Source organism: Mastacembelus armatus, chromosome 6 (genome assembly GCF_900324485.2).
Source record: "Mastacembelus armatus chromosome 6, fMasArm1.2, whole genome shotgun sequence".
Taxonomy (NCBI): Eukaryota; Metazoa; Chordata; class Actinopteri; order Synbranchiformes; family Mastacembelidae; genus Mastacembelus; species Mastacembelus armatus.
In genome coordinates, this window is record NC_046638.1 from 14,026,287 (window position 1) to 14,053,527 (window position 27,241).

The 27,241-nt window shown below is 40.3% G+C and overlaps 1 protein-coding gene across 3 annotated transcripts in view; it reads right to left on the bottom strand.

Moving 5' to 3' along the window:
- wwp2 (WW domain containing E3 ubiquitin protein ligase 2) overlaps window positions 1–25,533 on the bottom strand; it is a 48,441-nt gene extending 22,908 nt beyond the window's left edge. For 2 of the 3 annotated variants that reach the window (XM_026310957.1, XM_026310955.1), the window contains exons 1-10: window positions 25,463–25,533; window positions 24,172–24,253; window positions 20,891–21,047; window positions 20,265–20,386; window positions 17,000–17,137; window positions 10,610–10,688; window positions 8,599–8,756; window positions 7,712–7,964; window positions 6,440–6,529; window positions 511–685 (exon numbers count right to left, since the gene is read on the bottom strand). In XM_026310957.1, coding sequence (XP_026166742.1) covers window positions 511–685; window positions 6,440–6,529; window positions 7,712–7,964; window positions 8,599–8,756; window positions 10,610–10,688; window positions 17,000–17,137; window positions 20,265–20,386; window positions 20,891–21,047; window positions 24,172–24,241 — 1,242 coding nt within the window. In that variant the 5' untranslated portion in view covers window positions 24,242–24,253; window positions 25,463–25,533. Of the gene's footprint in view, window positions 1–510; window positions 686–6,439; window positions 6,530–7,711; window positions 7,965–8,598; window positions 8,757–10,609; window positions 10,689–16,999; window positions 17,138–20,264; window positions 20,387–20,890; window positions 21,048–24,171; window positions 24,254–24,937; window positions 24,991–25,462 lie in introns of those variants that run through there. The other variant, XM_026310956.1, reaches the window with a different exon arrangement.
- Window positions 25,534–27,241: the final 1,708 nt, after the last annotated feature.

Here is a 27,241-nt window from a genome sequence, read left to right on the forward strand (position 1 = left end):
ACAAGAATGAGGTAAATTACTTTAAACATCAATATTCAGAAAATGTCTGTGGAGATTCTCAATCGTCCAGGTGAAGTTATCTAGAGGTTGAGTCATGGCAACTGAACTTCTAGTTTTTAGGTTGAAATGTTTCACTACTCATCCGGTAGCTTAATCAGTCTGAGAGAAAGCTGGCATGGAACCACAAATTTATCATTCAGGTTGGTTTCACTCCACTATTTTCAGTTGATGTTTGCATAGCAGTGGTGCTCACTTGTCACTGTAGATGCTACATGTTGTGACATTTTGATCTAGTGATTCTGGTTTTGTCAGTTGGGTTGATAAACAGCTACTGACAGGAAATTCTGCCCTCCATGTAGTATAACATACATCAACGTCCAAATGAGAAAAAAAGACAGGCTCCAGCGTTCTCGCAACCATGACATTACTCCACAGTTGTTTTTGCGGATTTGGTTTGTCTCATTTATACTGGCATATGTTGTTAATATGGCCGGTGAAAGCCTGAAGTACCTGGTAGAGGAAGCGCTGGCTGAACTGGTGCATGGCACCCTGCAGCTGGCTGCGCTGGCTCTGCCACTGCTGGTAGTTACGCACCGACTCTGCCGTGGGCCTCTGCCATGTAGTGGTTCTGGTGTTGTGGTCCACATAGTAGAACCTGCCCCGCTGGTCCACTCGCTTCTCCCAGCTAGATGGGAGACAAAAAGGAGAGGAGTAAGAGAGGCTGCCGCTTTCAACAACATCTTTATTAAGTCTTTCAAAAGTGGGTTGTTGCATTAAAAAGCTATGCTTCTGAGAATAGCTGCACTGATACAGACACAAAAAGAAACAAAAGCAAGAAGAGGAAAAAACAGTAAGCAGGAGACAGAGTGGGAGCAAGTAAAAGGAAAAGAGAAGGCAGGACTAAGAGATAAAGACTGGAGATGAAGCAGGGCAGAGTAGGATAAGAAAAAGAGGAGAGGAAGAAAAAGAATATGCAGCTAAATTGCTTAATGAAAACCATTCCTAACAAAACCAACTTGGTCTAATCTACTTCATTACAGTTTTCAATTTTACCAAAAAACATTTTTAAATTTTTACACTTATTTTGGTATTCAGTGATTAGCAAAATATAGTTTCACATTTATTCTAGTTTGGATTTTATCAAAAAGTTTATTCACTTTAAGACAAACCCTCAATTACAATGACAAGGGAAAACAATGGTCGATACCAGATTATTGATTGACAGTACATATGCACTGAGCTGTGTATCTCTGTCAGTGCCTGCCGCTGCCATTACTCAAATGTCAACGTATATCCTATTCTACCCTTGAGACCAAGGGTCTGGGCATGACCAAGATACAGATGCTTCATGGAAAAACACACACTCAGACACAGTCATACATCAAAATGACATATGAACATAGGTCCACACAAACAGACAAGTTCCCTGGGGTCAGCAGGACTGACTGCAGTTCTACTGCTATTCTCATATGTCTGAGTTAAGCGCAACAGAATTTGGAAGACAAAACAGCACTGACTTCTGTTTGTTTATCAGAAGCATACGGTGCAGACCCCAGAAGGTTTGTAACACACAAAATAAATACTCATGTAGATTATGATAGCAGTTTCACTCCCAGTGTTAAAACTGTGCGTTCTTTTATTTCATTTTCATAACTAGCTGGAATATTTCTATGACCTTGCTCCTTTCTGGTAAACAACCAATACTGCAATTAATGTGTGAGACAAGCTGTTTAATAAATTCTGTTCTAATCCTCTTCACTGAACCAGTTCAGTTCCTAGATAATCTAAGTTCTTTTACTTTTATCCGTTTGGAACACAGTTCAGTTATGTTTCTGGTGGGAATCTGAATCATACACTGAAGTGCAGATACAAACACTCTCTTACACACACTAAAATTGGCACAGTACGCCAGGGCATTTATTTTGCTGGGTCCTCCCAGTGGTCCATGTCCTCTAAATAGACTCACTTTTGTGGTATTTCAGATGTTAATGCTTGCTCACACTCCCTCTCCTCTCTCTCTCACACACACACACACGCGCGCACGCGCGCACACACACACACACACACACACACACACAATGCATTCAGTGTGTAGAACTACATGATAGCTTACTATAGTATGTACAGCATTTTCTGGATGAATACGTATTTATCTTAAAACATACATTTTTTTCCTGTGAAAACAGAATTTTAGAAATGTTTGCAAATTTATTAAAAAGGAAAAACTAAAATATCACATTTACATAAGTATTCAGACCCTTCACTCAGGACTTAGTTGAAGCACCTTTGGCAGCAATTAAAGCCTAAAGTCTTTTTGGGTATGACGCAACACCTGGATTGGAGGACAGCCATTTTTAGGTCTCTCCAGAGATGTTCAACAGGGATCAAGTCAGGGCTCTGGCAGGGCCACTTTAGGATTTTCACAGAGTTGTCCCTAAGCCACTCCTGTGTTATCTTGGCTCTGTGCTTGGGGTCGTTGTCATGTTGGAAGGTGAACCTTCGGCCCAGTCTGAGGTCCTGAGCGCTGGGGAACATGTTTTCATTGAGGATATCTCTGTAAGCTTTTCCTCAACCCTGACCAGTCTCCCAGTCCTTGCTGCTGAAAAACACCCCCACCATGCTTCACTGTTGGGATGGTATTGGGCAGCTGATGAGAAGTGCCTAGTTTCCTTCAGACCTTACCTTTAGAATTGAGGCCAAACAATTCAGTCTTGGTTTCATCAGACCAGAGAATCTTGTTCCTCATAGCATGAGTCCTTCAGGTGCTTTTTCAAGTGTTTTGCACTGAGAAGAGCCTTCCGTCTACCCACTCTGACATAAAGCCCAGATTGGTGAAGGGCTGCAGTGATGGTTGTCCCTCTGGAACTTTATCCCATCTCCACACAGGATCTCTGGAGCTCAGTTAGAGTGACCATCAGGGTCTTGGTCACCTCTTTTACTAAGGCCCTTCTCCCACGATTGCTTAGTTTGGCTGGGCAACCAGCTCTTGGAAGAGTCCTGGTTGTGCCAAACTTGTTCCATTTGAGTATTATGGAGGCCACTGTGCTCCTGGGAACCTTTAGTGCAGCAGAAATTTTTGTAGCCTTCCCCAGTTCTGTGCCTATGAACAATCCTGTCTCTGAGCTCTACAGGCAGCTCCTTTGAATTCATGGCTTGGTTTTTGCTCTGACATGCATTGCCAACTGTGAGGCTTTCTGTAGAGAGATGTGTACCTTTGCAAATCATGTCCAACCAATTTAATTCACCACAGGTGGACTCCAATCAATATGTAGTAACATCTCAACAAAAATCAAGAGAAATGGGAGGCACCTGACCTAATCTTCACACATTGTTGCACAGGGTGTGAATACTTATGTAAATGTGATATTTCAGTTTTTCCCTTTTAATAAATTTTCAAACATTCCTAAAACTCTACTTTCACTATATCATTATGTGGTACTGAATGGTACTGGTGTTAGAATAATGAGAAGAAAAAACAAAGAATTTAAACAATTATAGTATCAGGCTGCAACATTTTTTCAGTATTTTGCTCAAAGACACTTCAGCAGCATGGATGATTGTAAAGACAGGGCAGTGTTTGGTTGAGGGTTGACTAGTGTGCCTCTGAGCTTCCTTTAAAAGGCAGGAAAAACACTGTTCCCTCTCTGATATTAACATTAGATAGTTATTTACTGGAGCCAGGGAAAATCCCAGAGCCCACAGCGGCCTGTCTGAGAGTCTCTACTTAGTTATGCTATCCAGCTTTAACTCTTTGTTCCAGTCATTTCATTAACTATCTACTCCATGTTTTTCTTGGAACTAGAAATGTAGAGCCTCCTCACCATAAAGTGTCTGGATTAAGATTATGCAGTAGATTCTTGCCCTACATGTGCAAAGTCCACTCATTATTCATTACCCCGCTCGCTGACAGCAATATGTGCGCCTACCTTCTGTCTCTATCCTATACGGATTAACTTAACAGCTTCTAAATTTAACCGTTAACACCACATATAGGATTAGCATAAATTATGCTTGCAGTGCACTAAACACACTGGAGACCGAAACTATATAGTTTGCTGATGCACAATGTAGAATTTTGAGGGGCACTATGTATCAATCATTTCTATAATTGCCTAGTTACTGTATTTAAGTTTTCTGTTAAAACCACTTTGAGTTAATATGAAGCAGATGTGTATTCAGAAATTCTCACTATAAAACACTGCTGTTCTGTGGCAGTTCAGTTTGTGGCTCAGACCCCAGACACTGTTACCCATTATTTCATGTTCATGGCAAATAAAACTCTGCTAAATTAAAGTAGTTCTCGCTTGGGGTGAGTTTTACTCTTCATTCTGACTGTTGTCAGTTTGGTATTGCAGAAATGCTTGAACCAAAGCTTTCAAAACATTCCTTATTATTATTTTGTGGTTTCAGTCTGAGCTTAGTCATGGTAGCCAATACGAGTCCAAGTGAGGTTTATTAAGCATCTCAGGTTTAGTATCAAACAAAAAATTACTGTTGTTCAGGACCAGAGCTACATCAAAACACAGGGACATGAAACAAAAAAAAAAACAAAAAAAAAACAAAAAACTCCAATCCTGATTGACCGAGTAATTAAATTTTTATTTTGACTATCCATTTTTCCTAAGAAAACCAAATGTAACTATTGAAAGTGGAACTGTTTAGTTAAAATAGAAGCATTAGCTGTTTAGAAATGTGGTACTAAAAATATAAAAACAATATGTTGCTTTACATACCAGTTTTGGTTGTTTAACTTACTGTAGTTCCTGTCAAAAAATATGAGAAGGAATTACATTACACTAACATTGCGGTTGAAAGATATAATGCGATGCAGACAAGCACAGATTTATGTAAACATGGCATCAATTTCAATGAAAGAGACCTTACCATTGTTAGACTAAAGAAACTGTGTTATGGTGTGCTGCAACTGAAAAACCAGAGTGGTTGAGCTTGTGATCCATCACTACTTACTGACTACAGTAAATAAAAGAGCAGTGTGAGTCAGAAGCTCTCTTTTAGTCAGCCTTCGGATGGCTTTCATTATTTCAGCTTCCAAACCTAGATTGCTTAACTCCCCCAACCTCTAAACAGTTCCTGGTGTGTACATCTGGAATGCTAGCCCAGGATTAGCTTGCTAATTGATCCTCTGAAGGGCCATGGCAGCCAGCAGCCAACACGGTGGTGGATGGAAGTACATGTGGCGCTAAGAAAGGACTTTTGTTCTCTAGGCCCTTGTGCTGTCGTTCCTTGTATGGAAAAACTGAGATGGGGTTGGATGTTTCGGGAGATGTGGGGGTGACCTTTTCCTCAATACAGTCCCTCACACACACACACACACACACACACACACACACACACACACACACACACAGACACACGCACACACACACACACACGCACACACACACACACACACACGCATGCACACACACACGCACACGCACACACACAATATGAAAATCAATAAATAATCAGTTCAAGTAAAAACGTCATAAAAGGGCTCGGCTTCTGGCAACACTTGCAATGTTCTTGCAATGCTGGCACAAAGAGAAGGAGAAAACTGTGTTCCTATTATGATGGCTTAACACACAAACAGTACAATCAACCTGGGTGATTTAAGATTAGTTACATTGAGAAAACAAAACACCAGAAGCGCAAACCTTCCTTTGGACACATTCCCGTACCTATGGTTAATATTGTAAATACCTAAAAATACAGTCACAGCAGCATTTTACTGCAGAAGACCAGATAACCATGAAGTGTTCACTTCCAGACAAAACATGTCTGAATTCCAATGAAAAACGTGATGATGTAAGAATTATTAACAAAAGATTTCTGTACGTTAGTTTATGAGCTACCTAATCTTTCAATTCAGTTCTGTATTATAGTAAACTACTTGTTGTGTTTTTATTGTATCAACTGCCTGGTGTTTGTTCAATAATCAGAATTTTCCAAGAGAAAGTCTAGTCAAGTCATTTGCATATGTAACCCACGATTAAAAAAGTGTTGTAAAATCAGCACAAAGCAGAACACAATTCATCTAAAGTCACACTGTTTGCTTGTTTCACAAGACTGTGAAACCAGTCAGTATATGCACTCTGTAATGAATTAGTTGGCCAACGGTTCTGTAGCTGTTCATTATCATGGCCAAAAAAGTATTCATGTAAAAGAAAAAAAAAATAAGTGCATTTTATCTGTTAAGTCAGTTTAGTTCATCTTGGCACATTAAACTCTCCACTGAAACAAAAACCAGTTTTTGTGAAAAACAAGGCCCATTTGGTGACCTGATTCATCAAGTCAAATGTAAAAAAAAAAAAAAAAAAAAAGCCTAGAAAACACTCATTTTAACAATAACCATGTTGGTTGTCTGTCAGACTGTAACTTTCATACTTGCAGAGGTGGCATAATGAAAGCATCAACAAAAAACTCTTAACAGGCCTACCCTGGTGGCAGTGGTCTCTCCCAGGTTGTGGTTTTGGTGTTATGGTCAACATAGTACACTCTGCCATGAGGCAACACCCTCTGCTCCCAGCTAAACACACAGACAGAAAGACAAAAGTATGAATGTATGCAAAATGCATGGAGAAATGATAGTAATTTATAAGTGGAGCAGTAATTTAAGTGTAGTCATGAGGAATGCACAGGACACATTTACAACAGAACTGAGTACACTCCTACGCAATATCACTAAAAAGTTAAATAATTCAAAAGTGTACCATCTTACAACAGTTTTGTAAGCTAAAGTGATTGGTATTTGATCCATTTCTATACAGAACAGTGCAAATATTTTACGCAGTAAAAATACACAGCTTTTAATATAAATTACAGAAATAGTTTTTCATTTCATTTCCAATTAACTTCATTCAGTATTTGCAATATTTCTCCTTTGTCTTTTAAGCCAGAAGCAGTTCTATCTGGTTTGACCTGCACACAGCTTCTCCTGGTACTTTGCAGCACCTTGGAGAAGCTGCTGCAGTTCTTCTTTAGAATCAGGCTATGCCAATGTCTTCTGTCTCTTCATATGATCCTGGACTGATTCCAACTGCTGAAATTGTTGTCCTGTTCAATGGGCTGCACAATGAACCTAGAATCAATCAGACATCTGATGGTGTTGTGTGATAAGAATCTAAAATACCTACAGTGCCAATAACATATGCACAGTGCTTTATATTGAAAACAAACTGGAGGGACAATATCAAAGTACAATACAAAGACAAAGTATAATATCAATGTGAGTAAGTGACATCAACAGTGATAACTGCAGCAAAGGTGATTACACCTGTGATTTTCAATTAAGGCTAACTGCACAAAAAAGGTCAAAAAATAACCCTGGAACATAACACCTTTCTTCGATCGTGAGATTTCATAAAGATGGGAGAGGGTAGAGGAGCATCAGTAGTTACTGAACATAAACTGAACCGTAGTTGCTGCAATGGTTCGGAGGTATAAGAAGAACAATAATACCAATAACCAAGTCCTTGAAAAATCACAGCACATATATGTAGGGGTTTCCACAGACACATGGAGCCACAAACCTCCACTGATCAACAGCTGCTGTTGCTTAAGTTTTGCGATTTCCCTTAAAAACATTCATTTCAATGCTGTATGGTTTAGAGAGGTTTACACTGTGTTGACAGACAGTGTTTAAAAATTACATTTACATACCTACTATAATATTGTGAGATGCCCTTTATCGCTGCATGTGCTGACTTACCCTGCTGGGAGCGAGTCTGTGGTGGATTCTGTTGTGGTGCTGTTGCTAGGCTGTTCTGTGTTAGAGGTGGTACTGGGGCTGGGCTCTGCCGGGGTGGCCGGACCCAGGGCATCTTGACCTGGTGAAGGGCTGGGGCTGCTGCTGCTGCTGCTGGCGGCTGGGGACCGGCTTGATGGAGAGGACGGTGGAGGTGTATGATGGGCTACACCCCCACGGCTGTTATCTAGCCCATTTGACGTCAACTCAACTTTGTCTGAGAGAAGACAGAGGAAAGGGTATGAGACAGATGGAGAGGGGGGATGAAAAAGAGACTTACTGTCACAGTTTTAGCTTAGAATTGTCAAATCGAGGTTCTAAGCTGATGTGGTGCTGTGGAGAGCTATCTCTCACCATTGTTTCTCTGGTTAAAATGGCAAACGTAATCAGTGGCAGATTATATTTCTATATAATTTATTTGACAACAGGTAAAATGGAAATGTCTGTTTAATAAGCTCACTACTACTATGCTGCTGTAATGTGACATCTTTCACTTAAACAACAGAGCACAGAGTCATAATGGACCATTCTGCTGGACACAGCATTATATGGGGTTGCTTTGCAGCTTTGTTTTTTTTCGTCTACAGTAGAAAGCAGATTTGGACAGATACTATAAAAATCCCTCATACTAATTTAGTAATAAAGGCAGACTGATTTACTGACATTCATGTTGTAAACACAGTAAATGTTAAAATGGTTTATATATATTTTAGGCATTATTCCATCATGGCATAGCATGGTTACTTTCTGCAGCTTCTATCCATTAATAAACAGAATCAACTTTACAACAAACAACAATAACAAACAAATCACAGTAGAGTACATGACTAAACTTAAGGTTGGCTATATACCTGCGCTGTTCCCTGGGCTTTCATGACTCTTGGAGGACTGACTGTTCGGGTTCGGTCCAAGCACCGGCTCCTCTGTCAGCTCCCCATTTGTCAAAAAGCCCCCTCTGGAACACCCTGGGGAACTGCCCTGCGAACCCCCCGCCGAGTGCCTGCTACTCCTGTGAACAGAGAGAGACAAGAGAATAGGATGTAGAGCAGATGAGGAGAAAAAGTGAAAATAAGGAGATGAGGAGGAAAGACAGGAGGGAGGGAAGGTGAAAGGGAGTTGCAGTGAAACAGGGAGTAATATGGCAAAGAAATGTTTTTGAACGTCTTTCAATGCCCACTTCCTGTGGAACACAGCACAGCTTTGCTGTGACAACTTATAATCAGATCAGTACCATTGTTCGTGACTCATGTACAGGTCTAGCATACGTACAAGTGTGTACATGGCTGAAACCAGCACATAAAAACACACACAGGTGTTGATGTCGGCTACTTTTCCTCTCTGAACACCCTCATATTTTCATAACGCTAAATATAACTGTGCTTTTCCGACAAGAAGTTCTGCACAAAGAAAAACATGTTGGCTTTCCCTCCCTGGGACCAAGGAATGCTGAGTCCAAGCTTGGAGAGCCATCAACAAAAAAACCGACTTAGGGCTACACTCAGTTGTTTATTGACCAGAATTTGGGGAGAAGCAGCACAGGAAGGGCAACAAACAACTCGCACTGACACCTGAAGTATATATACATTTATGTATTTTTTACACTTACAAATGTGTGTACAAATGTGAGCTCTTAGTCATGGGACACAGAAAAAACTTCTTGTTTTTTCTGTCACAGACATCTGTTAGACAGGATGGAGATGTTGACGGCTTCTCCATGACAGCGGCGGTTTGGTCTCTTGGCTGAACTGTGTTTGATGCCCCCCTACAATGTTTACAGGAAATACCATCTGACCCCATGCACCCCCACCGCAAAGCTTTAAAAAAATGCAGCATGTTCCACTATTTATTATCTCACTACTGTTCAGTGAGAGCAGCATCTGAAACCACACTCGGGGAATAACATGCCGACACTGCATTAAGTGCTCCAATTGACCATACTGGCACAGTCACTCAATGCTTTCCCTTCTTTCTTTGATTTATTTGGATTACAATTATGTCCTGGGTTTATGATTTTCATACAGGAGTTTTGCAAACAGTGTTTCACAAAAAGGCAAGTTCATTATTGTGCGATAACTTTTGTTATTTGTATTGTGATGACTAAAAAAGCTGGTTTTCTGTGTGCATTCCAGGTTACACAGATACATGTGTGTGTGTGTCCTATATATTATTATACTACAATAGAATCCAAAAACCCCATGAGCTTGTATGTAACTTGGAACAGGAAAAAATGTCAAACTGGTGAGTCTCCCAACTTAAAATAAAATTTACTTTTCGTGACAAAAACAACAATCCAGGAAAAATGTGGACTTACTGTTAGGTTGTTACTTCTCTTTGGTATGAAGCATTACAGCTGAGAGGCAATAAAGCACAGTGTATATGTACCTTTTCACTTTAAAAGGACAAAAGTATCTTTCATTACGCATAACCTAAATGATGAACCTACAGTGTTGTAAGTCATAACAAACTGTGCCTGACCTCTATAGCTATTCATCTTATTTAGCCACACACTATCTGATCAGAAATGTGTGTGTGTTTTGTCTGCTTAAGCATTTGTTAAAAGACAAACAAATGCTATTGATACTGCAGAAATCTATTCAGAAATGAAGTGTCTTCATAATAAAAGCCAAGACCACTTTCTTTTTAGCTAGAAAAACCTTTCATACAACTTGTGCAGTTTTTGAGATGTCTGTCTTTCACGAGACAGACGATACTACCACTACACAATACATTCAATATGCTGTCATCCACCTCACATATTACTATTACTATATTTATCCCTATGTCATCAAGGTGATTGTATTGTACCTGAATCTCATTCAGTGTTGTGATGGTGTGTGTATGGGTGTGTGTGTGCGTGCTGACCTGCCGTTAGATCCCACAGTACTGGGAGTCTCCTCACTCTGTGTCCGCCTCAGGTTTGGTCTGTCTGAATAGAAAATCTCTGCAAAGACATATTATCATTATAGAGGGGGCAAGAGACATATTTTTAAAAGCAAGTAAATGTATGCTACATCAGGAGTGATGCCAGTCATGCTTTTCGAACAGCCCACACCAACCACAGATGTCTGTTTTCTGCTTACTCTTAAAAAAAAAAAAAAAAAAAAGATATATACACTCAGTGGCACAAATATTCCAAATATATCAGGCTGAATTTTTATACATATATATATATATTACACACAGAGGTTGGAAAATGAAAACTGAAAACACTGGCCAATTTATTGTTGGAGGTGGCTAAATTTGACCAGCCTGGCAGCCAATCTTCATTGATTGCACATTCCACCAGTAAGAGCAGAGGGTGAAGGTTTAATTAGCAGAGTAATAGCACAGTTTTGCTTAAAATATTGCAATGCACACAACATTATGGGTGACATATCAGAGTTCAAAAGAGGACAAATTGTTGGTGTGCGTCTCGCTGGCGCATCTGTGACCAAGGCAGCAAGTCTCTGTGATGTATCAAGAGCCACGGTATCCAGGGTAATGTCAGCATACCACCAAGAAGGACGAACCACATCCAACAGGAGTAACTGTGGACGCAAGAGGAAGCTGTCTGAAAGGGATGTCCGGGTGCTAAACCGGATTGTATCCAAAAAACCTAAAACCACAGCTGCCCAACTCACTGCAGAATTAAATGTGCACCTCAACTCTCCTGTTTCCACCAAAACTGTTCATCAGGAGCTCCACAGGGTCAATATCCATGGCCATACTAATGAATTATTGTGGTCTAAAACCAGGCGTTTCAGTTTCATTGTCCAACCCCTGTATATCCCACTTAAAGCATTAACATTTTGTTATCTAAACACCTTTTGCAAGGTAGATTATACTGTGGAAACACCATCATTTAAAAACACTTTAAATAGTATGGGCAGTTTTTGTAACCACAATATCACCAGTTTAAGTATCTGTATTCGATTTGTTACCCTTTAAGTTCACTCAATTTCAGTTCAAAATTTCAGCCTCTGCCTGGAGGTTACAAGGTGACACTACTGTCAAACACTGAACACTGCGTTATTAGTTCTCTCAAGAGCTGTGTAGGAAATAAGAAAATGCTCATAGTGAGATTTATCTCACTTTGTGTTTATATTTAAAAAAAAAACAAAAAACAAAACTCCAGAATAATTAAATCCATATATATCTGAAACATGTGGAAATGGAAGTACATTGTCGTGGTATACAGTCTTGGTGGTGTGAGTGAATGTGATACTACATGTTCAGCCCCAGCTGTGACTGAAAACCACAGGCATATACCATGCTTTTCGAAAACACTTACTTTTTCCTTCCTATGTGCAAGACACTCACACAGAAGCTATGATGACCTTAAACAGCGTCCATGTTTACACAAATATATACCCTGCTATCTAAGCTAAAGCAAACAGGTAATCTCTCACTGACTCACTCACTCTCTCTAACACAGACATACACACAGGGTGCTGTCTTGTGGCTATGAAAGGGCTGCTTGTGAGCAGACCCAATGGACATACAGAAAAATAAACAGTGGTCTTGAGGAGAAACCATTGTGTCATATCCTGTTCACTGAGTTTTACCCCCTCCCTCTTAATGGCACAAGTCTAAGTACTAGTCCGCTATGTGTGTGCGTGTGTGACAGAAGCATGTGTAGCAAAACAGAATTTCCAAAGTGACCATCCTTCGGACACAAAAACATCTAAACTGCACTAAAACAACAGAGGGCACCTTTCACCTTTTAGCTGCTGCTATGCATGGGTTGGAAACTCAAGGTTACTGGAATAACCTCAGTTGTCTAATTAGCAATAATGGAATGTGTAAATGAATTCTGCAAGAGAACAAATGTCAGAACTAACCGTTACTTTCACCACAAATTAATTGATCATACACTAACAGAAAAGCAGCACCTTGCTACATTTCAGACACCAGAACCACAGAATATTTGGCCTTTTTGCCTAAAAACATTAGGCATTACCAAAAATTGTGTAGAACAGCTCTGTGGATCGACAAATTGCTGCTCAATACCATTTTGCTGAAAAGTTCTGCTGCTGTGCCATAAATGGTTAGCATGGGCATAAAAACACCAGTGACAAAGTCCTGCAATATACTGTCTATTAAAAAAAAAAAAAAAAAAAAAAATTGTTTGCTTTCCAGTTAGCTACCATACAACGAGACACGTGTCCATTGAACACCACCCCAGTAATAACAAGTAATAACAATGTTTTTAGTACACGTTTTTTTTAATTTCAACCTAGATTGCTGCAAAATTAGACTTAAACCACAAATTAGACATTTAAATCTGGCTGTTTCCTAAATGTATTTTCAGGATATTACTAAATCACAATATATCCTTTTTACTTTGGTAAAATATTACATGTAATAGAGGATTTGTCTCCACCCAGACTGCTGCTGGTTTGAATGAGGTCTAACCAGAAGTAACAGAATTTCTATGTCAAACAGTCAACAATTATTTGGCACATACTTGTACCGAGTCTTGCATGACATGTCTAGGGTGATGAGCGTTTGCTACTGGTGTGTCTTTGTGGATAGTCTTTAGTTTGTGTATGTTTCTTCTGCCTCTGTTTAATGGACAGTTGTGTATACATGAAGTCTGTATGTGAGGATCTAACATTTAAATAACACAGCAATATTCTCAGAGTAAAAGTCTTTCTGTTCAGCCTTCTGTTTCCCCTCACCTCAAAATACAAAGGTTTGTTTATGAAGTCTGCCATGTGTGTGTGCAAGCTTGCCAGTGTCAGAAAAGTTGCCAGGGGAAATGAGTAAAACCTTCAAACTAACAGAAGTGCGTTCAGAGCGAGAACAGAGTGCCTTAACACCACCAGAAGGCAACACACTCCCACCTTTATACACCTTATATATGCAGGCAGCCCACATATGCCTGCGCACATACACAGACGTACACAAACACAACATGTAAAACATATTTACACACACTCACCAACAAACACACACAAGTGTGAAAACGCTTGCATCTACACACAAAAAGTTTGAAACCCTGGTTATAGTGGGCACACTTCAGCCCTCTGTTCACTAGCATTGCCTCCCCCACAAAAACACACATACACACACAGAACCTCTATCATCCCTGGCCCTGCAAGGCAGGAGAGGAAACCCCCCTGCTACCATGCACCCTGACGGCTTAGGGATCACAAGAGGCGATTGTACTGACGAGCTGCAAGCAATAAGACCCAATTACGCAATTCTCAGAAGCAAATTAGAAAAACGCACTCCCGATGTCTATGATTATATGTGCGTGCGTGCATGTGTGTGTGTGTATATGTGTGTGTGTGTGTGTGAATACAGAGTTTGACAAGACATTAAGAAAACAATGGACCATATAAAGAAACAGGGGTCCAGGACTTCATTGATATATTAACCTTTGAGCTGCAGACGTCTAAATACCCGACTTTTTTAACTGCACTCCCATTTACCGTATTTATCCCCTTATGTGTGTTTTTTGTTTTTCTCATTTTCATTTTGGCAAGAATGTAAAATCCAATATATGAAACTGTTCTGTGAAGGCATTGGTTCCCAATCGTTTTGGCATATAAAATGTTAAAAAAAACAAACAAAAAAAAAACAAACAACAAACAACACACACAAACCACCTCCTCTTAACGTGTCTTCACACTAAACAAAGAAATACATTTATACAATCCATGCTGTGGCAGGCCTTGGCCCTTACTGCCAGCCCTGTATTCATGCACTAGAATACACTGTGGGCTCTGTATCTTGCGCTATGAAAAGCCTTGTGTGTGTGTGTGTGTGTGTGTGTGTGTGTGTGTGTGTGTGTGTGTGTGTGTGTGTGTGTGTGTGTGTGTGTGTGTGTGTGTGTGTGTGTGTGTGTGTGTGTGTGTGTGTGTGTGTGTGTGTGTGGTGCAGGCGATGGATGCATAGCCCTGGCTAAGAGCAGCTTAACAACCATGTATTTGTTGAAAAGACACCAAGTCTTTGCTTTCAAGCCATAAAGGAAAGTAAAATGTTAAGAGTAGTGTCTGGTAGCAGAAAATACTGTTGACTGAGAGTGTGTGGAAGGGTTGAAATTTTTTCATCTGAGGGCTCTGATCTGATTTTATATTGGTTTGGATATAGCAACATGCAAGCATTAAATGTTCTCTAACATAAGTTAACATTCAGTAAAAAAATTAGCAATTCTGCAGCTGTGCATAGTCAAAAAATTCTGCTTGTATTAAGTCACATTATTTTTAAATATTCTTGACATAATTCTTGGCAGGCTGGAAAATCTTCCGACACACTATTTAAATATCCAGCCTCTCCACTTAAACTCATACGTTGCTGAAATAAATAAATACATATATATGCTAACCATTGTTCTGGAGTTAGGTTTTACAGAGTGCAGCAGGGAAATTCAAGAGCTACATGCCAAGTAACTACAGACAAATCAGTTGAAATATATTCAAATATTCACATGCTGTTATCTTTGAATATTATCCTCCTTATTTTAAACTTACAGCAGAAGCAGAGCAGCTCATAAATTTAAATAAACGATACTAAGGATGTCACAGCAGGGTTCAGACGTCCACTGCAGTGGGAGAACATGCAGAGCGGTTGGCAGGATTAAGCTAACATAGGGCGTATGAAAGGAAATTTGTTCACACTGACAAGAGCCTAGCTGATGCATGATGAAGTAGGTAAATGATGTGTATCCTGGAAAAGATTGGGTGAAGCTCTTGCTAAAGGTTAAAAGGATAGTAGCAAAGCTCAGGTTCTCTATTAGAGGTCACTTTGTATTACTGGCTCATAGATTATTGATTTCTAAGGCTGTCACAGTATCACCATTAGAGTGACAAAGAATTCAAGTGCAATAAAGTGGCTAACATTTCGTTATAACACAAACAAACATTTTTAATATTATTTCCTCAACCATATCTTTGATACTTCTGTACTGATTTGGCATTTCTGCCTCTCACAAGCCCATCGCAAGATTTCTTGGGTGACTGTGATGCTCTGAGCTTCCCTTGTGATCCATGCAACAGTCCTGCTGTAAGCACTGTTGGCTTTAAAAGTGGAGATCTCTTAGACTGAGGTAGGGTAAGACTTCAGACTTGCAGCTCTTTATGTTATTTGATGGTGATTTAATATGTCAACCTCAGATTTGAGGGGGGAATCTGGTCACTTGGGTGTCATGCTGGCAGGTCAGATTTGGGGCAAACTTCAGCGTCACTTTACAAGACAACGTTAAATGATGTAACTGAAACTGAAATGTGGTAGTGACAATGAGCTCAAGGATGATCATTTAGACTTCATTTCTTCCTTTTAAATTCCATTCCCTATGTAAACAGCATACATTCACTGCTGCCATACGAACACAGTCCAAGCAGTCTTTTTCCTTTCTATACTCACATTCTCTCACTCTTCCTCTCTCGCTCATCCTTTATGCTATCTAAATATGTGTTAAATATCATGTGAGCCTTGTCTCTTTCCATAAATGTGCTGTGATGCAACAGCTAAACCATGCGAATTCATAAATGACAGCCACTAATACATAAAGCTGTATAATTCCCATGGGCAAACTATGTTGTACTCATCCACTGTACAATACAGGTTAAACAACACAATTTAAATAACAAAGAAAATAAATTAAACTTTCATTGATTAAATAAAATTATAAAAAAAATATATATATAACTAAATATGTATATTAATACATACAATAAACCCAAGAGTCAACATTCATCCCACTGTTTTAAAAAAACAAAAAACAAAATGTAACACTATTCATTCAAAGCCCTGTGGTTAAGTGCCTTTGGAAATTTTACAATTAGACAGTGTAAAACCTCTGGCTTTCTCCACATGGGGAAAACAGTCATTGCCAGGATGAGAAAACACACAATCATTCTACTATATCAGTTAATGCATATGCATGTGTGAGAGCAAATATGTATGTGGTTGTTGGCAACATTAATAAACATTTCAGAGAGTACGGAAGGAAGGGAGGAGTGAGAGGAGGTAAAATGGTTGAATATTGTGGTGTATTCTGTACCAATAAACTGTCTATTATATTATATATTTGTGAGAAGAGTGTGTGTAAATTTACTTTAATATATCGTGACTATATTGTGACCAAATGAAAATCCAGAATTTTCACAAACAGAAACCATGAAAACGGCTAAAATTGTTCACACTACAGCAGTGAAACATCTGTGTGCATGCCCGTAGTGTGAGAGCTTCTCTGTATATTTCTGTTATCACCTTCACCTCAGAGTGTGTGTGTGTGTGTGTGTGTGTGGTAAAGACAAGACTCACTATCCGCTGCCGTGCTGCCATTGGGCAAGGAGCCCAGATCAACAACCATGCCATCCAGACAGACGTTGAGCTCGCCTCCCGCTACAACCAAGCCTTTGTTCTCTGTCTGCAGCACCAAACTCAGCTGGACGTTCTCCACTGGAGGGCGAGGAGGAAGCATAAAGAACAGAGTGAAGAGACAGTGAGAGGATGAGAGGTTGAAAACATAAAGGACAGGAATGGTGGCAAGAAAAAGAAAGGTTGAGTTGCAGAGGAAGTGCTATCATGTTTTACTTCACAGTGGTTTTAGAAACAGACGAGACACTTCTGTGTCAAGAACTGAAAACTAAACTGACTACTGTCTCAATGGTAAATGTTAGATCCCAGTGCTGTACTACTGGTGGACATCAGTAACTGATGTAAGTAACCAGGATGATGTCAGTAACTAAAACACAAGTCTTAATATTATAAAGAATCGGAGTTAGGGTGGAAGTTAGATAAATCTTCAGATGAAGGGAAAAACACATATTATAAAGAATCAGATTTCACTTCCCCCACAATCGGCTGCTGAACCTTGGGAACTAGCCACTAATCCTGTCAAACTGTACCAAGTGCAGAAAGCTGTCAAGTACTGAAAAGTGGCACTGGAAGCTTGATCAGATGTACATGTACTTTACGCTATAATCAGACACCCTCTGATTTACCATGCCTAGTATTGAAACTTACATAATAAAATATATAATATGACTCTCTGGAATTTAATGATTTTCAACTTATTGTTTAGTGGTCCAGCTTGCAGCTACTGTTTTAGGTCACTCTCGCCACTCATTACATTGCTTTCAGATGGTGTTTTTGGCATCAAAGTTACAAAAATAAAAAAAAATTTTAAAAAAAGCACCTGCTTAGCAAAGACAGCAGCCAGACAGTTAGCAACTTTCATGATATTGCTATTCTCAAACTGCACACTGTGCAAATAAGCTAATGTTTGCTGAAAGTCTTCCATATGAATGTAAAAGGGAATCAAATATCAGTCATATTTACATTTTGCTTTATTTGTTACTGCAGGTTTAATCATTGCAACTGTCCTACATTAAGGTAAAGAAAAACATTATTATTCACATAATTTTTAATATCTAGCATTTAGCTGCTGTGAATATTGAGTTTTAAAAACTTACAAATATTGAAAAACGCATGTTTTATAAGGTAGGTGGCATATGATGGGAATTTCAGCACAGGCCGACGGCCGGTTTAGGTAATTAGTGAAGGAGGTAATGAACTAAGCAGTTTACTTGAAGTGCACCACTAACACCACCACAGTAACATGTAAATAAATGAAGTAAGCGTAAACATCACTGGTGCCATATGGATGTACTGACTGTTGTGTATGGCAGGCTGTTTTAAAATAGATTTCACTTCAATATTCGTAACTGCATTTCAGATACAGTATCTACAATTACATTTCAACGAGACAAAATTACAGTGTGACTAGTCACAATTATAACAAACAACTTGTTGCTTGTTTAAAGGTGAGGCATAAGGTGCTTCAGGAGGTGGTACACTCTGCCGTGGAGGAAGAGCGACGGACCAGTGCCATGGCAATGTGGCAAGGGGCCTGGATGAGGTGGGAGCAGGTGATGGAGTGGAATGTGGAATGTCACCTGGCAGCATCTGGAAGTGGAACCCCCAGAGAATCAAACCCACCCAATCCTGTTCTCATTGGGCAAGGTTGAAACACCAGCTTGTCACCTTTGTTTAAAAACCAGGACCTTAAGACATGACCAGGTCCTTAAGATGGAGAGGGTCAGCAGCCCAAACCTCATCTTCAGAGCCTTCAAAAACCACCTGATCATGGTGGTGCTTAACTGCCCTATTTAAGGATTCAATGGCCTCTTTACTCAAAGAAGTAAGTACACATGTAGTACTGTGTGGCATCAGTTTCATGAGGATGTAGACCAGATTTTGGAGTGGATGGCGAGGGGAGATGTGGACCGCCAGTTGAAGACTATGACCTCAATCACAGTTAACATTGTAACTGAGCGATTTGGGATGAAGGAGGCCAAGCCCGCACCATCAGCCTATGTTCCAAACCACTGAGCAAGGACTATCCAATGCCTCAAGGAAGAGCTTAAGGCACTGAGGGGCAGTACAAGAAGGCAGGAGATGTGGAAAAGGAAGGTCTATCAGATCTTCAGGCAATCCTGAGGAAACAGTTACTGACTTTGTGAAGAGTGGAAAAACACAGGAGGAGGCGCAGAGACAGGGCAAGGAGGAGAGCCGCATTCGTGGCCAACCCCTTAAAGGCAAACAAGCAACTCCAAGAATCTGGTGATCTTTTTCTGGTCTCACATCTGACTGGCACCAGCTGGAAGTGGGGACAGTCACTGGCTGCACCACCTTAGTGTCCCTGTTTGCATTAGCAAAGAACATGTTGGTCAAGTCGGCAGAACAACGGCCCTCTCAGCAAGCCAGGCATGAGACAACCGCCCATCAGAGCCTTTATGGATGATCTCAGGGTAACAACAATAGCCATACCAGAAGCTAGGTGGATCTTCCAGGGGTTGTAAAAGCTCATGTCCTGGACATGGAACTAGAGCTTTAAATCCGCCAAATCCTGTTCCTTGGTCCTGAAGAAAGGGAAGATTAGCGACAAATTCCACTTCAGGGTAGGAGAAGTCCAGATGTCGTCTGTCACAGAAAAACCATTGAAGAGGTCTTCAATTGCAGTCTGAAGGACCATCAAGTCAACCAGACCAACTGAGTCAACACCGTCAGCAGAATGGAGAGGCCTAAGCTGGTTCAGGAGGAGGTGCGTTCCGCTGTGGAGGAAGAGCAACTGACTGCAAGTGCGGGCCGTAGTAAGCCAGCTGGACACAGGCCGGGGTTTGATAAACCCTGGCTGAGGGTGTCTGTTGTAAGGCCTGAAACACCCGGTGAAGCCTGGATACAACACTGATATGTCCAAGTTAGAATTGCTTTAATGGACTTTTGACTAGTCTTCTTAAATTAGTTTTCCCATTTAAGTCAATTTAAATAACATTGCTGACTAGTTATAAATACATTATAGATATCTTAAATATGAATCCGGTCCACCTATTTAATGTTAAAATGTCTTGCCATAGTTGTGTGCCAGTTTGCATTTTGTGGACAACTTCCTGGTGATGGACTTAACTTTTTATTCTTCTGTATAGGAAAAATACTATTTGTATATATTTTCATAGACTACATTTCTATTCACATTCTAGATTGCAATGTTTTCCAAATTGATTTTCTGTTTGCATGTCCTTACTCTTGCCATCATGTGTGCGCAGTGTGTCCAGCAGGTCTATGGTGGCACTGCCCAGTAGCTCCTTCCTCAGGGTGTGGCAGCTCCAGAGCTTCAGATCCAGACGACTCTGAGGCGTCACATTACTGTGAAATGCAGAGTAACATGAACACGCACACACACACGCCTGTTACCACACACTCCATTAAAAATACAACAAATACTGACTTCTGACATCCCTACATTTTCCTAATCAGTTCAGCATGAAAACACACCAACCACAAACAGGCAGTGTCATTTTATCCAGTTTTCCTCAACCATTTACAGTACCTATTTCTATTATAACAATGTCAGTGAGTGTGCTTTCTTTTACCTCACAAAGTGTTTGCAAAGAGCTGGATTCCATTTAAATAAACTGGATATTTACAGGAGAACCCACTGAACTTCAGTTAAATGTTCAGTGACATGCACTTCTACCAGAGGGGAATATTTGGATATTGGGAACCCTTTCCTTCATTGCCTGAAAAACTAATGACACAACAGTGTAGCAGATATACAATGTTTCTGTGTGTTCTATATATCTGTTTACACAAAGTTGCAAAAAAAATACATGACTGTATAAACATCATTGTGGGAAATGATATTCTTACAGGGTGAGGTCTTCATTCCACTGCAGCTCCAGGTGTCCACTGCGTTTGCCTGTTTTTTTGGTTTCACTGGTCAGGCCATCTGCAGTCACCTCCACAAAGGAGCTGAGTCGAGTATGACGGTTTGGCAGCTTGGGAGATTGGGGCTTTGCTGAAACCACTGTGCGTGAACATACATTAAAAAAAAAAACATATCCTTTGTCAGTGATGCACAGAGCCCATGGGAAAAAAGAGCGTAATTAAGTAGAGTAAGATAAAAAGTGTGCGACCATAGCCACAGTCCAACCACAACTAGAAAACTATTCTACAGTGTGTGTTTTAAAGATGAAAGTTTTAGGTTTAATGTCAGCTCACTCACAATTCACCTCTGTGCCTTCTGCAAACAGGTCTTTAAATTGAGTATCTAACAGAGGAAACCCTAACTCATTTGATCCAAACTCAGCAGCCAGCATTCTCACGTGTACACGCAAAGATGAACATGTTACTCTTATACTGAACTTACTAAATTGCCTTATCGTGAAATACAGATTGCTGATAAGTATGTTGTGTGGATTTAGAACAACTTGTGTGCTGGTAATACGGCAAGTAAAGAAATAAATATAAGCACTGCCCTCTGGTGTAAGACAAAACATCTGCAGGTACACTCATTTATTTTCAAGTGAGGGGTTGAGGAAAATAATTACATGGTTGCAGAATGGGACTTTCAATACTTACATCAGAGTGCTTCCACAGTCTAAAATTGCTACTGCTGTAAATGTATTTGTAACTATTTTGTCACATCATGCCCACGTAAAACAAGTCATCACAATGATGACTTCTTGATAAAACTCTCCAACATTTTCTTTTTCTAATCTGAATCTCAGCACTATTGGGATCTCTGGAAGAGGGGTATAATTCTACAACTGAGCTTAGGGTTAGCGGTTTTGAATTGTTGTAGGTCTGCTGAGAATCTTATTACAGCATGTGTCAGTCATACGACATCCCACTTATTCATCACTGCTGGATTGAAAAGCAATAAGCAGGCAGCACTCCAGTGTTTCCCTGGGTGTATCTGATCTGGATGAATAAATGCTGACACAGAAAGAGGCTTCTGTCTCTACTTCTTTCTATTGCAGATGAGATATTAGCAAATCCACTCTAGGTGAGATGAACTAGCAGTCTCTGAACTCATCTGGCAGACAAAATGGGACTCGCCCACAGCCCTCTTGCAGAGTAGGAATTGACACAGAGAGGTAGAGCCCAGCCTGAAATTCAAGAATCAAATGCAGGCTTCGCCAGAGTCACAGGAAATCAGAAGTTCAGGGAAAAGGTAGACAGTGTGACTGAATAAAAACTGATTGGAGACAGGAGAAAGGTACTTTTTGGCCTCCTTAAAGAAAATACAAGTCTTACATAAGACTGTAAAACACAGAAAGACAATTCATCAATGTAACCACAAAAAACTCTTAAGTATACTTAAATGTACAATGAATTGAGAGTGATATTTCATAATTAAATAGTAATAAAATCAGTCCAGGGTATGCCATGCAGCTGGATTGGCTCCAGCCCCACTGAAACACCCCGAAGGAGAAACACTAACTAATGGATGGATGGAAGTGTAATTTGGTTTTAAATAAGAAGGTATTTTCATAGACTTGCCCATACATGTATGATAATTTAGTACTCAGAGTAACTTTTAAGAGCGTAGGGTACCTTCTACAGACACTGTGAAAATTTCAATTCAAATGGAAATACAAACTGTCACTCCTCATCAAGGTAGGTCTGCACCTGCATCTGCTATGACCCGCCACCTACCCTGCCTCTGATTGGCTAACTGCAAGTGTAAGTAAGCTTGCCCAATTAAGGCAGCAAGTCCCAGCCAGTAAGTAGACGAGTAAATCTTTGAGCCTTTATTTACATAGAGAGTAATGGTATGGCAAAGTCGACAGAAGCAGGTCCTCCGAGAGACTGGACTTAATGAGCCAGTGTCCCAGCAGCTGACACAGTTGTGTCTGGAGATGGAAAAGTAACATTACTGCTTCTGTTCTGTTCATCAAGAGCTTCTGCAGCCGCTCAGAGAGCACATACTTAATAAAGAAGCTAAAAAACTTCCATATATTACAAGTACCATTTTAAAAATCAAGTTCCATGGTTTATGTAAATCACTTTATTTGGATGTCAAACAGCAAGTGAGTAAAAATCCCTTGATGCATTCAAAATAAATGCATTCATTGTCTTCCCCAAATAAATTTGGCTAACCTGGAGGTATATTTACCAACTTCTCATGTGTCTTGACCTACCTGACATAATTTGGTTAAAACGAATCTCAGTAATAAAGTTAACTTTACAGAGACCAGTCATCTATCTATGTTCATTGTTTACATCACTGACACACATTACCTTTATGTTGGTGCTGTGTTAAAATGCAAAATTAAAACATGGGCTAACTGATATGATACTTGTTAAGTGGATATTACTGTTACTGAAAACGGTGTGTGATAGCTTGGAGCATTAAATAAGATCAACTTTATAATTCCCATGGGGGGAAGTTCAGGACGGGGCTATAACCTACCAGATCAGCACAGACAATTTATCACCACTCCATATTCACACTATAAGTGAAGCTGGATTAAATCTGTGTTTTCCTTCATGCTCTAACATGCTGTGACTTTTTATAAAGAATCTGTGAAAAAATTACAGTCACTTGGATCACTTGGAGTATATACTGGTAAATCTAATTTTTGTTGATGAAAAGGAACCAGAAATTCTTACATCTTTCAACATACAACCCAAAGCGATGGAGGTGTTTATGTAATGGACAGAGATTATTAGGAATTATTAGGAATGTTGTTTGAATCCAAACAAAATACATGGAACTATCTGAGCTGAATGATGCCATGATGTGATAACTTCAGTCACTGTGAATCTACATAAGTATAACATACATAAATGAAGAGGCATCTGACACAGTCACTTTTTTAAATGATGTGAAACTGTTACACATCCTGCCTAAATAAATGCTGCACTGTAACAAAGGTTAGGACAACAATAACACCTGGCAAGATGTCGTCATGGGTAATAAAACCTGCTAGGACCTACGCAAACAATCGGAGAAGGGTTATAATTATGGCCTTCTGACAATCAGTAATGAGTGCAAAACTGACAAGAGCAATAAAGAATTATATTATACATTATAAAACTATTATCTTCTTTATGCAAGGACATGTCACGGTTGACTTTTATCACTCTGTTGAGGGTGTTACGTTATAGTTGGTCAAAGTAAAGATCTAATGAAAGATGATTACCTTTTAAGATCAACTGAGACTTTTCAGTGGTGTGGGCACTGCCAGCTCTGCTCACACTGGCAGCTGCCATGACATCACAGCTCTGAAACACACACACACACACACACACACACACACACAATATTACAACATACTGTCGCTGCATCACAACATGAGAAAAGACTCCCTACAAACAGAGTAGATTTAGCAACCGGACCAAATACATTACAGTAACAGCAGAGATTTGCCTGCCTCCCCCCATCAGACACTGTGCCAAATCCTATCAACATCACCTTGAGCAAAGTCAGATATGTAGCCTGCTGGATTTAAAGATACACACTGTCACTTTGCAGCAAAACTGAACCTAGTGCCAATACTGATCTTAACTGTATACATCTATAAAAGACCCAAATCCTAACACTGGCTTGTAGTAGGGATCCTCATGATGTTATCAGGGTGGCGTTTCTTGCTGCAGCACCAAGGTGACTGCTGCTGGAACCTCAGCACGAGACCGCTGGCAAAACCAAGTGATGCATGACAAGACATCACTTGGTCATCATGACACGAATAGTTAGGTACTGCATGAACAAATGGACACAAGAGACCTGTCTCCGCACGACAGACAACTAGATGAACGCTATCACAACAAAGCGCACGGCACCTTCTGTCAACGTTGTGAATAAAACTGAACGACAGCGTTAGCTGGATCGGCTACACAGCGAATAGACTTATAAATATTTAACTGGCACCCTGCTAAACAGATTTAATTCTCCCCATGTTTAAATACCCTGGGCTGTAGCGTAGCAAAGGCAAACACGGAAGATGATCAAGACATCTGTGTGTATCACTGTCAAGTCAGACTAAAAACTAGTGAAACTTCCGGTCATTGTTTCCAAACAAAAACTCTAATGGCAAACATGAAAATCTTCCGACTTGTTAGGACTAATACACCGCACAGAGGAAAAACCAAAAACAAAACGTTTTTACTCGGAAATAAGAATTCCGTAACTCTCCACAATGTTTAATAGCACACGATACTAACCACAACTATGACAGTTTTGTTTACACTTGTTTTGAAACTGCTGCATGTCCGGTCGAGCTAATTCTGGCTAACTTTATCTGAAAGACGCTAACGTTAGCTGTTAGCGAGCAAGATTCGTCGGTTGATTTTACATAAAGACATGCCGAAAAACCTCGCTCTAAACAGCTGACAATAAATAGAGCTGCATTTATAGTTACATCCCTCAGGTTAAAATATGCTACATCCATTGACACACCAAAGAACTGGGCTTAAATGTAACATTTCCCATACCCTTTTCAGCTGTGTTCTGCTGCTGTCGCTAGTTAACTTTCATTTCCGCCTCACTGACAATACCACGTGACGAGAGGTGCTGTTTTTTTTTCCTTGTACAAAGGATTGTGGGTCATAAGTAATGGTACACAAAATCACGTTGGTTGTCACTCAGTTACCACACTTTCTTTCACCTTAAAACTACTCTTCATTTAATCAAATATTTAGCAAACGTGTCTTAACCACATCACTACAGTCCGCTGGCTCTCACATCCCATATTTTAAAGATCTTGGAGAGGATGATTCTCCTTAAGGCTCAAGGTTATACACACAACTAATCCTCTGCAGTTTGCTTACCGAGAACACAGTGTTGTGGATGATGCTGTCCTCTACATGCTTCACTGTGTTTTGTCTCAACTTGAAGAACCAGCAAGTTATATGAGGATTATGTTCTTTGACAGCCCTGCAATGGACTGGTGAACTGTCCAGGGTGTACACCTGCCTTTCACCCAAAAAGAGAGCTGGGATGGGCTCTAGAAGATCCCCTGATGATACTACAATTGTTGCATGTAACAGGAATAGACAGGAAGCGGAGTACTGCTAAAATCCTTCAGTGACTGGAGTCACAAAACTGCCTCCTAATGAATACTTCTTTAAAACCAAGGAGATGGTAGTGGATTTTCAGAGGTCTAAGCCCCCTCCTTATCCAATCAACATCTGTGGTGATACATTGAATTGGTGCTTACAAATATGTAGGTGTACACCTGGACAATAGGTTGGATTAGTCACTGAACACAAATGTTCAATATAAAAAAGTATAAGTAAAAGACATTTTGCGTGTAAGGCGAACGTGATCACCACTACACTAGTTGGTATAGACACTACACTACACCAAGTTGGTATTCATAGTCTTCAGTCCTCACTCCTTGAGTATCTCCTTGCTGTCATTAACATACCAGCTCAAACGTAAGTTGAGACTGACTTTAGCTCTGTGGGAAAAGACCAATTCAGACCTTATTCATCTGAATAAGGCTCTTTACATTCCAGAGTGTGTATTGATTGTTTGTTGCATCATTTAAAGTGTTTAATTCAGCTTTCGTTTATATTTTCTTTTTAACAAGGTCCGGCACGGCTCATTAACACCGCTTTTGTCCGGCTAAGAGAAAGCCTACAGAACTTTGCATTCCCAGGCGTCCTCCCATCCAAGTACTGACCAAGCCCCGCCCCGCCTAGTTTCCGAGACTGGGGAGGGCACTCGCAGGATGGTGTGGCGGTAGGCGGCAGGCAGCAGGCAGCAGGCAGCAGGCAGCAGACCTTATTGATGGTTCTTGATGGTGACTGACACTACAGACACTGGCTTGTCCTAGCTCCAAAGTGAGTCCTTTGTTTTTTGCAAGTCTGTGCAATCGCCTGTGCTGCACTTTATATATATTTCAGACTGACGTCGCCTTTTGGCTGAGAACATGGCACTGGGAAATGCAACATTGTACACTAAGCCCATGGGCCACTTCCTTTGGAGGAGCTAAATGGGGAGATACTGTCCACTATACTAACGAGGACTGCAGGACTTTTTTGGCGTGTAAGGCGAACATGATCACCACTGCACTGGTTTGTCCTAGCTCCAAAGTGAGTCCTTTGTTTTTTGCGAGTCTGTGCAATCGCCTGTGCTGCACTTTATATATATTTCAGACTGTGCATTTGTTGCGTTTTCCATATTCAAAGTCAATTACTCTACTTCCCGTTTGTGTTTTCTTTGTAGGAAATCCGCAGGAGCTTTCGGCCCACGGGCTCGGGGTGGGA